The sequence below is a fragment of the Acinonyx jubatus genome, chromosome C1 (assembly GCF_027475565.1).
Source record: "Acinonyx jubatus isolate Ajub_Pintada_27869175 chromosome C1, VMU_Ajub_asm_v1.0, whole genome shotgun sequence".
NCBI lineage: Eukaryota > Metazoa > Chordata > Mammalia > Carnivora > Felidae > Acinonyx > Acinonyx jubatus.
The window spans coordinates 186,427,476-186,444,832 of NC_069381.1; the positions used below are offsets into that span (position 1 = coordinate 186,427,476).

The following is a 17,357-nucleotide window of genomic DNA, read 5'->3' on the forward strand; positions in this document are numbered from 1 at the left end:
ATTTGGAGCTGAGAGGACAACTGAGGACTTCTGAATTGTAGGGCTGGGTCACATCACACTCATTTATGTCACATTGTGCTTAGGAAGCTTCAGTCCTGGAGCACTCACACTCTGCACTCCTGGGCAGCATCCGAATGGGGATGGATGATGGGGATGGCTACGACAGTGCAGGCAATGGCTTTCGGCAGCCTTAACATTAACTGTTATCTTCATACAGAGGACATCCTGATGTATGTGTTTATCTCTGACTTTCTTGAGCTCTGGTCCGGCACATCTAATTCCTGGACCTTTCCTTCAGGATGCCTTACCCACCTCTCAAACCCAGTGTATCTAAAACTGAACCCTATGGCTTTTTTTTCCAAACAAATTTCCGCTCTTCACTTACCAAATTTTGTTAACAATGCCTCCACTGCCACCCTCCCCCTCCCCACAAACTCTGTGTCCTTTCTGATTCTTGTTCACCATCAGTGAGCACAACCAAGTGCCAACTCCACGTCCGTCCTTTCCATCCAGCCCCCTCCACAGCTCTGGCCCCATGAGCTCACATCAGAGCTACTGCAACAGCCTCCTGATTGGTCTCTGCCTCCCCTCCACCCTCCTCCAGCTATTGCACCCCGCACGGCAGCACTTACCACACCGTTCTCAACTCAGCTGTCTTCAATACCTCCCGTTGCCTTTCTAGTAAAATCCAGATGCCTTTTCTTGGCATTGAAACCTCTCTATGATTGCTATCAGCCATCTTTACCTATTTCCCCTTTATGTAAAAGGAATGTTCTGCTGGTCACCAATGAACCTTTATGCTAAAAGTCATTCCCTTGATCTTAGTCTGTCTAAATTTGCCCCAGACTTCATGGCCCGGCTAAAGGTCAGTCTGTCTGCACAGAAGCCTCCAGAATCATCTCATCTGGAAATAAGGTCTTTTTCATGCGACTGTCCATGACAGGGCTCCTGCACCGCACGCGCTTTGGAGTATAGCTAATTGTGCATTTGCCTTAGGATTTCACCTAGAAGAAAGAGGCTGAGTCTTTTACATCTCCCAGGAACCTAGGACATTTTGTTCTATTACTTATTTGCTGAATAAATGCATGACTTTGTCATGGCAGAAGTCAGAATACCAAAGAACAATTTTCTGACACATTGAAATTTCTTTTCAGAAAGTACTCATTGATCGTTTTGATAATTTTTCTCTCTTCAGAATTAATGACTCGGTGCTCAGATGGGACTTTTTGCTACTGAACTACTTGACCTCTGAGTTACTTTCCGACAATTGCATGGAGCACAACAGTTTTTCAAAAGGACAAGAACAAATGTCCTCTATGCTAGAGTGTCCAGCCTGTGTATAAAAAGATGAGGGTGAAACATGGAGCTTAGATTGGTGCTGGTTAACAGCAGCTTGTTGAGTACATTTATTAATCAGGTTTCTATTTCTATTTTTATTGCTACCTATAATCATTGTACTTGTTTGAACTAAGGAATCTGGATTTTGTATACAAATCATCCTTTTGATACGAGTAAATATGCTTGACAGAACTGATGGTTGTACACACACAGTCTTGGGCAGGGCTGGTCCCGTGGCCAGTTTCTCTGAAAAAAGTCATTGCATCTGTCATGGTGGCCTCCTCTTCATGATTCTCTTTCCTTCTGGTTCTGGTAGGCTTACCCTGCCCATGCCCTTTTAGACCTAAGGGTGGTCATAATTGCTGCTGTGAGCCAGTTTCTAGCATTTGCCTTGTGGTTCCACACTTTTGACAACAGTCCTTTTATAAATAAGCCTTCCTCCTATTGCCCAATTTTGATCGTGCCATTTGTTTTCCGCAGGGATCCTGAATGAGGCGCTCTCTCTCTCTCTCTTTATACACATACATACATATGGCTGGCTTTGAAAATACAACATGCTTTTTCAAAGCTCTTTTTTTGGAGGAGCTTTCCTTAAATCTTTATTCCTTGTGAAAATGGGGAAATTTTCAAGACAACAGTCATTAGAAAACTAGATGGAACAACCACAACGTGATTTTGAAAATGTAATGTGTATTTTTTTTTTTTCATTTTAACATGAATTTCAGAGAGTCTGGAGCCATTCAAGGTATGCTAGGTCATTCCTAGCTTTGTTTTTAGCTCAAAGAAGATGGCAAAATTCTGCTAAGTGTTTTGTAGCCCTCTTTCTCACATTTGTATGAGGCAAAGCCACCAGCTAGAGTTATCAGAGTCACAGACAGAGGAAAGAGCCACTTTCCTCCCAGAAAGCACAGTTTGTCTTACAGTTCCCTGAGCAAACACTGGATTGGCCTGTGAGCAAGCCTGCCCTTAATGGAGCTTAAAATGGAGCAAGTGGTCAGATGGCCACGTGTTAAAGAGTATCCTAGGCCTGAAGAGGAAATATACTCAGAGGAAAGTTACAGTAACTTCACTGGCTCTGTGGTCAGGAGGGAGGTGCCGTACCCCAAGGAAATCAGCGTCACCTTCATACTGCGTTCACAAACACCACGGAGCAAGATAGTTGAAAATAGAAAGCTTTCATTTTCTTGGGTTCCTGCCTGACACGTTAAATTCTGTTCAGTCAGAATTTTAAAAAAGGAAACAACGTGATTAGGATCTTACGATCTGATTTTTAAGCTGAAAAAAAAAAAAACCCCAAAAAACCACTGATTGTGATGTGCAGAGATGGAACCCAATAAAGTTCTTGAGAGGTTCTGAAAGAAAATCACATTGCCAATTAAAGATGTGTTATATTTCTACTTACTGCTTCCTTAATGTCTCAATGCAAATACCAGTCTTGAGTGCTGTCTACTCTACTCTCTAGTTCACTAGCCCTAGGTGCTATTCTGTTTCTCTGTGGTGCTATAAGGAAAAGGAAAGATGGCATATCATAAATTAAACATGATACATATATGTAATTCACAGGTGTCCTGAAGAATTTGCCCAGTAAGGTTTGAACTGAAAAGTGACTATGTTTCAACTAATGTTCATGTTCAAAGTGTTTTGTGCAAGTGCATTACAGGTAAAGAAAGTTTGAAAACACACTTTTTCTAGGGGTGCCTGGGTGGCTCAGTCAGTTAAGTACCTGGCTTCAGCTCAGGTCATGAGCTCACAGTCTGTGAGTTTGAGCTTCCAATAGGGCTCTGTGTTGACAGGTAAGCCTGGAGCCTGCTTTGGATTCTGTGTTTCCCTTTCTTTTTGTCCCTTCTCCACTCATGCTTTGTCTCTTTCTGTCTCTGAAAAAAGAATAAACCTTAAAGAAAACCCAAAAAAACCAAACACACTTTTTCTAAATATGACCATGAATCACCAGAAATCACGTGAATCTGCTGAATGCACAAAGTTGGTTTTCTATTCATTCATGATTTAAAGCATTATTTCTAGAAACATAAATAAATAATCTTAGCTGTTCCACTATTTGTGTGACCTTGTTTAAAAAGTCACTTACTTTTTTCATTTTCACTTATCTCTTCTATAAAATAAAGGGTTGGCTTGGATTATTTCCAACATTCCTTCCAGCTGAGCACTTTTTGCATGATGGTACTCCAGCAAAATGGTGGAGAAAATTGAATTTAATTTGGTTTTATCTTGATCTCACTCCATTTATTCCCCTACTCAATTGTGTTTTCCTCCCTAATTCTCACTTCTAGTACCATCCAACTGTCCAGTCCTGCTTTCCGATGATCTAGGATCACTCACCGAAATTGTGTTGAAAGTGTTACACAACGCAACCCAGAGGGAAAAGAACAATACATTACAAGTCATGAAGCATGAGCCACGTCCTTAAGGTCACTTGTCCTAAAACTTGGGCAACTTATTTGGCCTCTTTAACCTCAGTTTCCCTATCTATAAAATGGGCATAAAAATGGCTGTCCTATATGTTTACTTCAGAGGTTTATATGGAGTTCATATGAGATAAAATAGGAAAAAGCATTTTGTAGTCCTATGACTGTAGGCCACAATTACTAATTGAAGTCAATATGTTCCCTACATGGCATTTTAGGATTCATCTTCTTTTGAAATCCAAGCATTAACTGAGCTGGTGAGAAGGGACCTTCCAGGGTCAGGGTTCCTTCTCTGGTGCTTGGAACCACACCTTAGAGATGGTTATCCGGTTCACCTGTGCAGAGAGTTGACAGCTATTAATGTAGTAATTGACCCATTTACAATAGGGAAAAAGGGAAAGGTTTTTGTTTTTGCTTTTGTTTTGTTTTTTTGTAACCAGTTCTCATGGAAGCACATGTAACTTCCAATTTTCCAAAAGTCAACTGTATCACAAGATTCACAGATTATCTATGGGAAATCTTTTAGTTCTCACTGCCTTGCTTATAAGGAACAGATAAGTACATTTTCGCCTCCAATCTTATTCTTCATGTTGCCTGTTGTTAAGGAGGAGTTGTGAGGGAGAGAGGTTTGAGGTTATAGCTTCCTGTCCCCACACCTTTAGCTGATTTAGCTGCTAGGAAAGGCTTTGAAAGCAAAGCACTAAATTCATCATCAAAACAACTTGTCAATTCAGTTAGAGAAATGTCAGTCAAGCGGATCTTTTGAAACCAGAAGCAAATACAATTGTTGAATTTACAGTATTTTTCTTTTAATGTAGTAGGTTTGACCTAGGTGGACCTTGCCTAAGCACTCGCAAGAAGGAAACCAAATATCCACAGGGAAAGGCTTGGTCTGCTAAGACCAAATTAACCTGACAAGGATGCTTTTCACTCCTAGCATGAACTAAAGAGCAAAAAGGAATCAAATAAATGTTAGTATGGGGAAGCTAGATATTTCTCTAGTTTTTTTTGTGAGTCTAGGTATGTTCTTAAATTTTACAATGTGTTCTTAAATTATTTGAAGTACTGTGTGGATTCCCTGAAACTCAGAGAACCAAAATACGTATCAAAGTCCAATGTCATTTGTTGTTTCCGTTATTGGTTGCTATGACTTATCCATGTTATTGCCCCACTCCCCTAGAGGAAAGGGTGTGCATTTTTACAGTGCTCCATTTTAAGAAAAAATAAGAGGAATCAGAATTAAGGTGTCTACTGTAAGTTGTAATGATCACATATATTCAATATCACTTAGAGAAATTGGTTATCTTTTTCTACCACCAAAAGTGAATTTCCTTCATTTAGTGTCTCTTTAAAGCAGATGTAGATTTTGAAGCCCTGTGAGATGGTTTCACACTTAGGCTTCTCTGAATGATTGACATGAACCAAGGTGGAACCAAGGGCTATCAGGATATAAATGTTGAAAACAAGAAGTTCTATCAGCCAATCCTTAACTTGGGTTGAACACTAAGCTAGAAATCATAGCCACATGCTCACACATATTTGGCAAACCACTTGAAGCATAGCACCTAATTTTAAAATTATGTGATGACATGGAAGACAGAGAAAAGTAAACATTGACAAATACATTGGATGTCTCTTTCATCAAATGGCCACATAATCAATATTTTTCAAGCTTTTTCCTGACACAGTATTAGTACAGGGAGTCACACACAAAAGGATTATTCCTTCCCTCTTGCAGTTGTTGGATGTGCCATCAACTGAGAGAATACCGAATATGTAACAGCCAGCCAAGACACTGGGATCTTGGATTGCTTTTCCCTGAGAAATTTCTCAATTTGTAGTGCTGAGGTAGAATATGTTCAGGAGATATCCCAGCAGTCTTAAACATGCTGAGGTTTGACTTTGGAGGCTCCACAATAAACAGAAGGAAAATATTATCACTATATTATGCTTTGTGAAGGAAAATCAGTTTCAGGAGAGGAAGACTACCACTTCTCCTTTGTGAAAACAGAAAACACCAAACAAAGTTCCAGGCAGTCAACTGTGTTCCCAGGAACCTTGGAGGTAACTCACATTTTCTTTGCAGCAATCTCTTAGGCTGGAAGAACGTCTTTTCATAGCCCAGATGTATAAACTTTACCTCAGTTTGAGCATAATGAGTGAAGAAGAGATGTAGGCAAAACAGTATTACTTACTTGGTTGGTCTGTGGGCCTGAGGACAATCATTTTTAACTCCTCCTTCTCCCTCACTCACCACATCTAAGCCAATGCTGAGTTCTGCCAATTTTTTTTTAACTGTTCCATCTTTATTAGAAAAGAAACCAGAAAAAGGGAGTGGGGCAAGCCCAACCCTAAATGACCCCTCCACTATGACACAGGCAAAGCCCGGCTCATCTGGGCATCAAGGTGTGGACACGGCCACCTAGACTGGGCGTGGACATGGTTATACAAAGTCAACGTCTCATAGAAAAGGTTGAGTTCTGCCAATTTTAACCTGTAAATATTTCTTGAGTTCATCCACTTCTTTGTAATTGTAGTTCAGGCCCTTATCACCTCTTGCCTAGACTACTATGATTGTATCCTAATGGTCTCCATGTTTTCTTACTTGTGCCCTTCAAATTTACCTTCCATATTTTTTTTTTAATTTATTTTTGAGACAGAGAGAGACAGCGCATGAACGGGAGAGGGTCAGAGAGAGAGGGAGACACAGAATCCGAAACAGGCTCCAGGCTCTGAGTTGTCAGCACAGAGCCTGACGCAGGGCTCGAACTCACGGACCACGAGATCGTGACCTGAGCTGAAGTCAGCTGCTTAACCGACTGAGCCACCCAGGCGCCCCTCCATATTTTTTATAAAATGAAATCACCTTTCTGCTTATGATGCTTCAATAGGTCCTTGTCACCTGCAAGAGAGAGCCCAAGCTATGAACTCTGCTTGTTTGCCAATCTTGTCTTTTACAAGTCATGGTCCAGCAAAATTGAGGTAGCTATAATTCTCTACCTCTGCCATACTCTTTCTCACCTCCTTATCTCCTCTGCCTAGACTCTTCTTTTTCTCTCTTTGTCTTATATTCCCTGCAGTCCACTACTTCATGCCCCATGTCCTACCACACAGTCTCCTACTTCACCCCACCCCTGACACAAAGGCTCATCTTAGCTAGGCTTTTACTTAATAAATTTGTTGAATAAGTGTATGCATACATCAACACTTAGGTCAGCACTCACTTTCAGAAATCCTGAGCTGGTTCTCCAGTCACACCCAGAAACACTGTGCAGATCACTGTGCCAGTATTTTAAAAGTAGCCGTTTGTTTACGTATCTTTCTTTCCCATCAGGCTGTAAGCTGCCCAAGGATAGAAACTGCGCCCTGTTCATCTTTGGGAAATGAAATTTTCTCTTCTGTGTGCATCTTGGGAAGGTGTCATATTCTGAGTTACACAAGAATATTAAGCAAACTACTGGAGTATAAATGCTAGAGCTTCTCTTCCTTCTTCCGTCTCCCTTCCTCTCTCTACCTCACTGTGGGTGCTGGGAGAAGGAAGCCAAAGTGGCTAACCTTCCAGGGTTTCTCTCTAGATTTTCTTGGTTTATCTGCTTATTCTCCCTTTTATTACCTTGGCAAAGAAGTCCTGTTGTCATCTTTTTCCTTATAGCAGCTCTTGAAGGCAGAGCAGGAAGAATTTGACTGTCTCTTAAAACAGAATCCAAATAATTAGTAAGAGAAACAACCCCTGGAGGGCTCAGTAAGCGGAAATACCAATAGCTAACCTGTACTCCTTGAAAAGGAGGGGAGATGCTGGCATTTCTTGCTGGGTTTGGTTCTTCTAGTCAGAAATGGCTCAATGATTCTTTCTAGGTAAGCAAAGTATAAAACCAAACAAAATAAAACAAAACAAAACACAAGTTGCATTTCCCTATCATAACAGGTTGAACTTTTTGATTCCTTACATGTGCTTTTCAGTGCTTTTAGGGAGTGTTTGAATGAATCATAAATGAAGCTCAGTTGTTGAGACACACATTTTGAATAAGGATTTAGTGAGATGGTAATCAGACCTAGCTGCTGATAACAATCATACAGTCAGGTTACCATCTTTCACTTATTGACTATTTAATGAGATCCTATTATTCACATGGTACCATACAAAGAAACATAAAAGGTTGTCCTTGCTCAAAGAAGACATGGAAACTAGAAGTCTAGAGGAAATACACACAAGTCAAAAGCTTGAAGCATATGAAACAGGAGGTGCTCAAAATGTAGAACCTGACCAAATGATACAGATAGTAATCGTTTTGAGACCTGAGAAAGGAGATATTCTAGGCCATGAAATTAGTTAACAAAGTATGGAGAGAGCAATGCTCACACAGTACGTTGCTGAGATGTTGACTTAAATAGTCTGGCTAATGGAGGCTTGGGTTTGAGGAAATGAGGTTGGAAAAGCCCGTGGAGGCCTATGAGTTGAGGATAAGAAATGAGTTTTCAACTGTAAGGTTCTGTAACCACTGAAAATTAGAATCTCCTGAGAAACTGAAAGTACTGATGTTTGGATCCTGTACACAGAGATTCTGATTGAACAGGCCTGGGAATCAAGGGTTTTTAAAATTTCAGGTGATTCTAATATGCTGTCAGCTTAAGAAATCTGTTACACGATAGTGATTTTCAACCCTAACTAAATATTAGAATCAAAGGGGGGAATTTTTATGGCAATACTAAAGATGATCCATAGAATGGGAAAAATATTTGCAAATCACATATCTGATAAGGAACTTGCATCAAAAATATGTAAAGAACTCTGATGATTCAACAATAAAAAGGCAACCCAGTTAAGTAGGCAAATAATCTGAATAAACATTTCTCTAAAAAGGATATACAAATGCTAATAAGCACATAAAAATGCTCAACGTCATAGTCATTTGAGAAATGCATATCAAACCACAATAAGATACGGTTTCATATCCACTGGAATGGCTATAATAAAAAAGATGAACAATAACAAATGTTGGCAAGAATGTGGAGAAATCAGAGCCCTCATACACTGCTGGTAGATATGTAAAATACTGCAGTTGCTTTGGAAAATATTTTGTCAGTTCCTCATAAAGTTAAACAGAGTTAAACCATATGACCTAGCAATTCCCCTCCTGGTATACACCCAAGAGAACTGAAAACATGTCCACACAAAAATGTGCACACGAACATTCATAGCAGCATTATTCATAATAATGAAGAAGTGAAAGCAAATGATGAATAGAAAAAAATTTGGTATATCCATACAGCAGGATATTATTTGGCCATGAAAAGGAATAAAGTTCTGATACATTTTACAACATAGATGAACTTTGAAAACATTATGCTAAATGAAAGAAACCAGACAAAAAAGGCCACATATTGTATGATCCCATATATGTGAAATGCTCAGAATAAGCACATCCATGGAGATCGAAAACAGTTTAGTGATTGCCAGGGGCTAGAGGGAAGGAAGAATGGAGAGTCATTGCTAATGAGCATGGGATTTCTTTTATACAATATTCTGGAATCAGATTGTGGCAATCCATTCATAATTTGTGAGTATAGTAAAAAAACCACTGCCAAAGGGAAAGAAGGTGGGGGTGGTGGGCAAAATGGGTGAAAGGGAATGGGAGATATGGCTTCCAACTGTGGAATGAGTAAGTCATGGGAATAAATGGTACAGCACAGGGAATACAGTCAATGATATTATAATATGGTTGTATGGTGACAAGATAATAGCTACACTTGTAGTGAGCATAGCATAAAGTATAAACTCGTTGAATCACTATGTTGCACAACTGAAACTAATGTCACGTTGTGTGTCAACTATAAACAAAGAAAACAATATGAAACACAACCACTGAATTGTATACATTATATACTTTATTATAAAGTATAATTATAATATACTTTATAAGTATAATTGTATACTTTTTTTAATAAAAAAAAGAGTGGCTTTATGGTACATGACTTGTATCCCAATAAGTTGTTTTAAAAAATGCAAATAGATGATACAAATCCCTTATCCCATCCAGCATAGACAAATTTCATCAGAATTTCTGGAAATGGGACCTGGATAGGTTTTTGTTTTTGTTTCTTAAGTTCTTGGTGTACAACTAGTGTTTAGAACTATATAGGTGATGAAAAGCTTTTAGTTAGTTCTATGCATCTTCCTTCTTCCCAAAGCAAAAATAAAACACCTGAGCACTTGAATTCAAATCCAGGCTAAATTGTAGGTTTTATTTTAATAGATTTTTATTCTATTTGGCTCTTCAGTATGGGTGTGTGGGATGTTGCTTCAAATAACCTTAAAAAATATTTTTTAATGTTTGTTTATTTTTGAGAGAGAGAACGAGCATGAACAGCAGAGGGGCAGAGAGAGAGAGAGAGGGAAACACAGAATCCAAAGCAGGCTTCAGGTTCTGGGCTATCAGCACAGACCCTGATGTCAGCCTTGAACCCATGGACCATGGGATCATGACCTGAGCCAAAGTCGGACGCTTAACCAACTGAGCCACCCAGGCACCCCTAACATTTTTTTTAAAGAAAATGAAAATAGGTAGACAATTATTAGCATACCCCAAAATAATGGCAAAGATGTTTGGTTCTTATTAAAGTTTGAGTCAGAGACACAAAGCAATTCATTGTTTTAGAATAATGGAAAATTTAGAGAACTTTGCAAAGTTGATTCTTAATGCTTAAGTGGTCTATTTCTCAGGTTATTGTAGTTTACTTGGGTTTTTTAGTCTTAGCTTTGCTCATCATCTCTTTAGTGATTTAGACAAATCATCTATTATTTCTAGGCCTTAAACAGTCATTATATATATATATATATATATATATATATATATATATATATATATATATATATATATATTGTTGTGTTCCAGGCAATGGGGATATAGTGGGAAGTAAGATGGGATGGATATGGTCTCTTCTACATGTAGGTTATAACACCTAGCTTCAGGTTCTTTGCTTTAAAAGTGAAAAGATTGAACTAGATGGTCTCCAGATTCTTTGATCATTTACTGGAATAGCATAAAGGTAGAAAAATGGCAAAGAGGGGGAACTCTTGTATATCTCTTCTATCTTCTGTGATTTAAGGGAACAAATATGTGAAGTTCTTGAGAAGGCTTCTCTCAGAATATGCTATGGAAGGTAAGTTAAACTCCTTGGGTTATGTTTTCTCTTACTCTTTATCCTACTTCATCCTTCTTACTCTTCATCCCAATAAAGTCAAATGGCTCAAAACATTTTAATTCCTTCACAAAAACCTGCATCACAACTTAAAGACAAATCTATTTGTGTATCTATGTCAGGTGTTACAAGCCATTTCTAAGTATCCCACTCAATCAGGAAAATAACAAAATTAAACATGATTAACATCTTTGGAATCTTAGTCAAGATTCAAAAATTCCAAACGCATAGCTGTGGTGCTCAATGCCAAAAGGAGGCCACCTTCTGCCCTCCAAGTGAAAGCATTCTCCATTGTCCCATTCTAAGAAGGATGGAAATAATATAAAAATGTAAACTTTTAAACTCTCAGTGTATTGTCTTCCGAAGAGTTCCTGCATCTTCTTCTGCCAAGAGAAAGCCTTTGCTGGAGATCTGTTTATTTTGTTCATTAATATATCTTGATTTCAGGGGGATAAAAAAGTCCTCATGACCTTGTTCTAAGCAAATGATTTTTCCTCCTTCAGAAAACAAGATTTTGGTGAAGCAGTTGCCCAGGCTTGTGGTGTACAACAATGAGGTCAACCTTAGCTGCAAGTACACTCACAACCTCTTCTCAAAGGAGTTCCGGGCATCCCTTTATAAGGGAGTAGATAGTGCTGTGGAAGTCTGCGTTGTGAATGGAAATTACTCCCATCAGCCTCAGTTCTACTCAAGTACAGGATTCGACTGTGATGGGAAATTGGGCAACGAAACAGTGACATTCTACCTCCGAAATTTGTTTGTTAACCAAACGGATATTTACTTCTGCAAAATTGAAGTCATGTATCCACCTCCTTACATAGACAATGAGAAGAGCAATGGGACCATTATCCACGTGAAAGGTAACATGCAACTCTACCAGTGCACCACTCTAAAGTAATGGTTTTCAATGGCAGTCTTGAAAACTAGGTCATGATCAGTGACTTCCCAAAGAGGAAGTCTGCACATTCTAAGCTACTGATATTTTGCATATTTTGATTCATCTCCCGTTCTTCCATAATGTTCAGAAGGAAGGAAATGTACTCAAGTGCCATTCCCATGTCATTTAACCCACTCTATTCTATTTTTCAGAGAAACATCTTTGTCCAGCTCAGCTGTCTCCTGAATCTTCCAAGCCATTTTGGGCACTGGTGGTGGTTGGTGGAATCCTAGGTTTCTATAGCTTGCTAGCAACAGTGGCTCTTGGTGCTTGCTGGGTAAGAGAAGCAACACTGCTTTTGTGTACCTTTTCCACTACACATGTAATCTGAACATGTTCAAGAACTGTGCCTGTGTGGTTTATTTTCTGTTTAGCATGTGATTGTTACTACTATTGCTATTTTTTCCCTGCTAGGTTTGAGTAGGCTCTCTTTTAGCTTTCAACTGTATTGGAGATGAAAACCTAATGTGAATTCTAGTTTTTAGAAGGCATTAATTAGGTGGCCAGGCAGAATAAGAAGCTAAATGGGTACATTGTGGGTGATGGTTGGGAGTCTTAGGGCCAGGTACTTTTCTTCTCCCCATTTTGCAATATCATTATGACACGTAAAATAGCTTTAATATACATATATGTATAAGAATCTAAGCAACTTGGGAATCTAGGCAATGAAACCAATGAACAATTTTGGTTCAGGGTCAAAAATTGTGAGAAATTTGGCTACTGAAATTATGCATTCTGCATTCAAACCTAGCAAAGAAACTAGGTCTGTTTATCTGAGTCATATTTTTATCTCCTCTGAAGCAGTTGAATTTTGTGAGGCCAAGTATGGTTGCTGTCATTATGAAACTATAATGGGAGTTAGACTTTTCTGAGCTCTCAGCACTGAATTAGAGTTTACCAACTTGTGCAAATGTTCAAGTAACAAACTTGGCATATTTTTCTTTACCTTCTTCAAAATTGAAGTTTTGAACATATCTTGATGACTGTATTTACTGTTAAATTGGGATTCCCTTACCAAAGGGTCTTTCCCCTTACTCAGAAACCTCCCATTCTCATGTACATGGTGTGGGACAGAGTATCTCCTGCTTTGATTCCATGTTGTCTTTGAATTTTTTTTCTATAAGTCAGACGCATGTATGAGTCATGTCTTCAATAAGAAATGTTACTCCTCAAGGACAAAGGATTATTTCTCTTGATATTCACCATCCATCTGGTATTAAGCATATTTAATGCTTAATGAGTGCTTGTCAGATTGTTGAATTGATAACCCCCATAAAGGTCTTTAAGGCATATTCCACACATTTAACTAATCTACACATGGGTCAGTGAAAACCATGACAAGTGGAATCATCCTATTTACTATAGCATTGTTATAGTGCTGGGGTGGTGGTGGTAGGTGGAGGTGAGGAGGGCATCCCCGGGTTCATGGTCATGTCAATGATAGATGCAGCCCGAGATCCTTTTAAACTTCGTTGGCCTATTACCAAAGTTTGCCTCTCCATCCTTCCCATTCCCCACATGCATTGTGAGAGATTCTAAGGGCAGATGGACATTTGCTAAGCTGCCTGTTGCCTAATCTGTACCTTCTGCAGGGTAGGGAACAAAGTGGCTACTTTTTCCTGGAAATCCTTTATACTAGATATCAAGTTGATATTTACCTGTCTTGCCTTCTCTAAGTTGCCCAACCCTGAGAGCTTTTTATGTAGAGAAAATTGCCTAAATTCTTCCTCTGATGTCAGTTGAGTCCCTCATCTTTCTGGATCTTGGTGTTTTCATACAAGGTACCTTCCCACTTTTGAACCTCTGTGGTACTTGCCAATGATTTAGAATGTAGAACCTTAGTCCTTATTTTTATCCCTTAGGAATTTCAATGTCTTAATCTAAAATATAGGTGCAGCGGCTTTTTGGGTACATCTCCAAGACAGGTGCTCCCCTATAATATGCTGACTTAGGTCAATGTAATTTACTAGCTTCCCAGGAGGTAGTTTTGAGAATTACTTTAACTTTCAGTGGTCAGAAGGGTGTTGCTCATCATTTAAAACTTATTGTAAATACGCATTAGAATATCAGTTACTATTACCAGGCACTAATTCCAGGCTCAGTGACTGGGACTGCCCAGAGGAACAAAGCCTGCTTCTCCTTTTCAGTGAATTTAAACAGTTTACTTTCAAATTGGAAACATCATAGATGCTATGGGCTTTTCTTTAGTAGCACTACTTGCTTTGTCTTGATAAAACTTATTTTAGTCTTATTCTAGTTCATAGGTTCCCCGTGAATTAGGAAGAGCCAGTTGTTGGCATAATCTTATATCCTGTGGTCTCTTGTAGTCAGGTTGTCCAATAAGAACTCTTTATTTGCATCTCAACCTAGATCTTTATACTCTCTGACCAAAAGGGTGTGAAATAAATATATATGTATATTTTGTAGAATAATACAGCATTTTTACCTTTGGCTCATCTTTCTTGCTGCTGTTACTATCTAAGCAACCACCAACTTGCTAAGCTAGACAGGGCATTAGGGATCCCTAGAGTTCAGCCATTTCCTGGGTCCTATTCTGGGATCCTATTTTTGACTGGTCTACATTGTGCCTTGGTGTAGCTGCTGTTTTCCCGGAACTTCCTGAGTGCTTGTGATGTGCTACCGTAGGCAGTTGTAGGTTGAGTGGGTTTCTGGGAGCAGCTGCACATTCTATCTCTGTTCTTGACCTGTTGCTGACATTTGAATAAATAAAGAGCTATCCTCTGCCAGGCTGCTGCAGAACAGCACCTGTTACTGTCACTCAATCCACCATTCACTCAGCTGAATGGTAAAACCTATTCTCTTTCTTAAAGGAGCCTTTTAAAAAACATGGTCTTCTCCACTATCAATCACAATGTAGGGAACGTAGATAGTATGTGGATAGGTAGTATCTGCCTTTAAATTCAGTGTGTTCTTGAAGACTGTGTCTTTAAGCGAACTGTCTTTTGTCTTGCTGTTGTTTTGAGGAAATAAGGAGGTAAGAGTGGGAGTGGAGGAAGGGCAAGGGAAGATAGATTGTGAAGTCACACATCTTTAGCAGACACAGCGGATTGGTGAAGGGGCAGAATAGATGACCCAGTCACAGAGACACATAAGGCAAATACTCCCCACACATATAGGCATGTGCTAGATGCAGCTGGACACTACGGGTTCTGTATGGTGTTCCCAGCCATGCACGTGTCATTTCCATCCCACTTTCATGTTTATGGCTAAGTGGACTAAGTCCACTATATGATAACAGCATGAGGGTAAGCATGGGAGCCAATTGAGCAGATCTTTCATAGTCTTTGTGCAACCTGGAGAGCCTCCGACTCAAGACATCTTCATTATTGGGGCCAGCTATAGTTTTATTTGGGTGTCTGAAGGCAAAGGCTGCCATTGGGAGTCTGTCAAGGGAAGTCCTCAGAGCTGCAGTAAGAGCTAAAATTCTTGCCAGGGTATCATTAGCAGCCTTCCACATTTATTTGGGGGCAGACGTTTCCTTGCCCTTACTCCTGCCGTGTCATAACCTTGTGCCCAAGAGAACTCTAGTCTTTCATTTATAGAAAGGATGTAGAGCCAAGATGTTTGAAGAGCAACTTCCCTCACCCACTTGGTTTCCATGGCTACTTCTCTTGAATGAATCTCCCAATTATGTCTGTTTAATGTTATGGTCTTCTTAGTTTCAGCTGGATCATTCACCCATCATTCAAATCCCAAATCACCAAAGCTGAATTTGTAACCTTCTCTTACAAATCTACTTCTCCTACTGTCTTGTCTTATATCTATGGATGGAGCAGCATCCTTCCAGGCTCCCAGGCTCAAATCATCAGTCATCTCTGGGTATGAGCAAAAAGGAAGGGACAAGCAATCCAATAATATTCATTCTAAATTTGGTCACATATTTTGTATCCATTACTTCCCTTTCACTCCATTCATTTTCATGATCAGACTCCTTCGATCATGATTTATCAGTCTTGGCACTATTGACATTTTGGGCTGGATAATTCTTTGTTGTAGGGGGCTGCCCTGTGCATCAGAGGGTATTCAGCAGCATCTCTGGCCTCTACCCACTAGGTGCCATAGCATTCTTCCTAGATGTGACAACCCAAAATATCTTCAGACATTGTCAAATGTCCCCTGGAACAGGGGATAGGGAGCTGGTTGTGTCAAGAATGAGGCTTAGGTCATCTGGTTTGGGCAACCGTATATATGGTAATATCACCCGCTGAGATCAGAAACAATGAGAGAGGACCAGACTTTAGGGGAGGCTCTTGAGTTTCCTTTTGGACATGTTGAGTTTTAAGTGCCTTTGAGGTCTAGGTCAGAGATATAAATTTGGGTGAATAGTTGCAAATGGGGATGAGATTGCCTATAGAGAGAGAGGAAGGAGTGAGTAGAAGTCTATGGGGAACTCACATTGAATGACTACTTAAAGAAGGATGAGCTTGCAAGGGAAGCAGGCAAGGAGTAGCCAGACAGGTAGGATGAAAACCAGGATGGTACCATCTCACAGAAGGCAAATGGAAGAGTGTTTCAAAAAGGAGAGAATAATCATTAGTGTAGAATGTGGCTGAGAATTCAAATGATGAGAACTGAAAACATGTTAGCTGTATTTGGTAATGTGGGAGTCAGTATTTTTCCAACCTTCAACACTTGCTCCTGCCCATTTGACAACGAAGGTATGAATGGTTCATGGAGGAGTGCATGGAAATAGGCCAGGGCAGAAGTCACTTGCTTATGTATTTATTCAAGTGTTCATTCCATTCACATGCAATATATCTACTTATGCACCAGGCCTAGGTGCCAAGAAATAGACATTTTGTTTTTTCATAATAGAGAATTCTGCATTCAGAAATCTGGGTAGCTTTCTATTTCTAGAATTTTTATGGGACTTTTATCAAATATGTAAATTTTACCATCACGTTGGTTCAGAAAAGATGCTCCTAATGCCCAATCAAAACTTTGCTAAGATTTATGGCAAGTATGCTCTTGCTCTGGGTTTAGGATTGCCCCTACTTTCTTCCCTTACCCCTGATAGAAAGGGGAAGAAGTAGAGTCTGAGGAACAGAGATGAAGGACACTATTGTCTTTACAGAAATGTACGTGCATATAAAAGAATAGGAATGTAAGTAGTTGTCTAGAACCATAACTCTCCACTAATTTGGACTCCACTGCTATGCATTTTATGATCATTTCAGAATCTAAGGTCCTCTTGGATTACTTAAGGAAAAATAGCTTGTTAACCAAATGACTAACGTAAGAAGATTGCAGTGGAGAGGCTCAACCTTTTCATAGGAGGAAGGGCCTTAAAGAGTATTTACATATCAACAAAGGATACGTTAATTAGATATGCTTTTGGAATTCAGATCAAATGATTGTATTAAGAGTAACATGGGTACATTTATCTAAAATACGTTGTTTGATTCCGATTTCGCAATTTGGAAGAGTCCAAAGTAATT

At 39.4% G+C, this 17,357-nt stretch overlaps 1 protein-coding gene across 3 annotated transcripts in view; it reads left to right on the top strand.

Annotated features, from left to right (window-relative positions):
- CD28 (CD28 molecule) overlaps positions 1-17,357 on the top strand; it is a 35,783-nt gene that overhangs the window by 9,369 nt on the left and 9,057 nt on the right. For all 3 annotated transcript variants that reach the window (XM_015074151.3, XM_053215655.1, XM_053215654.1), the window contains exons 2-3: positions 11,465-11,821; positions 12,051-12,175. In XM_015074151.3, coding sequence (XP_014929637.1) covers positions 11,465-11,821; positions 12,051-12,175 — 482 coding nt within the window. The remainder of the gene's footprint in view (positions 1-11,464; positions 11,822-12,050; positions 12,176-17,357) is intronic.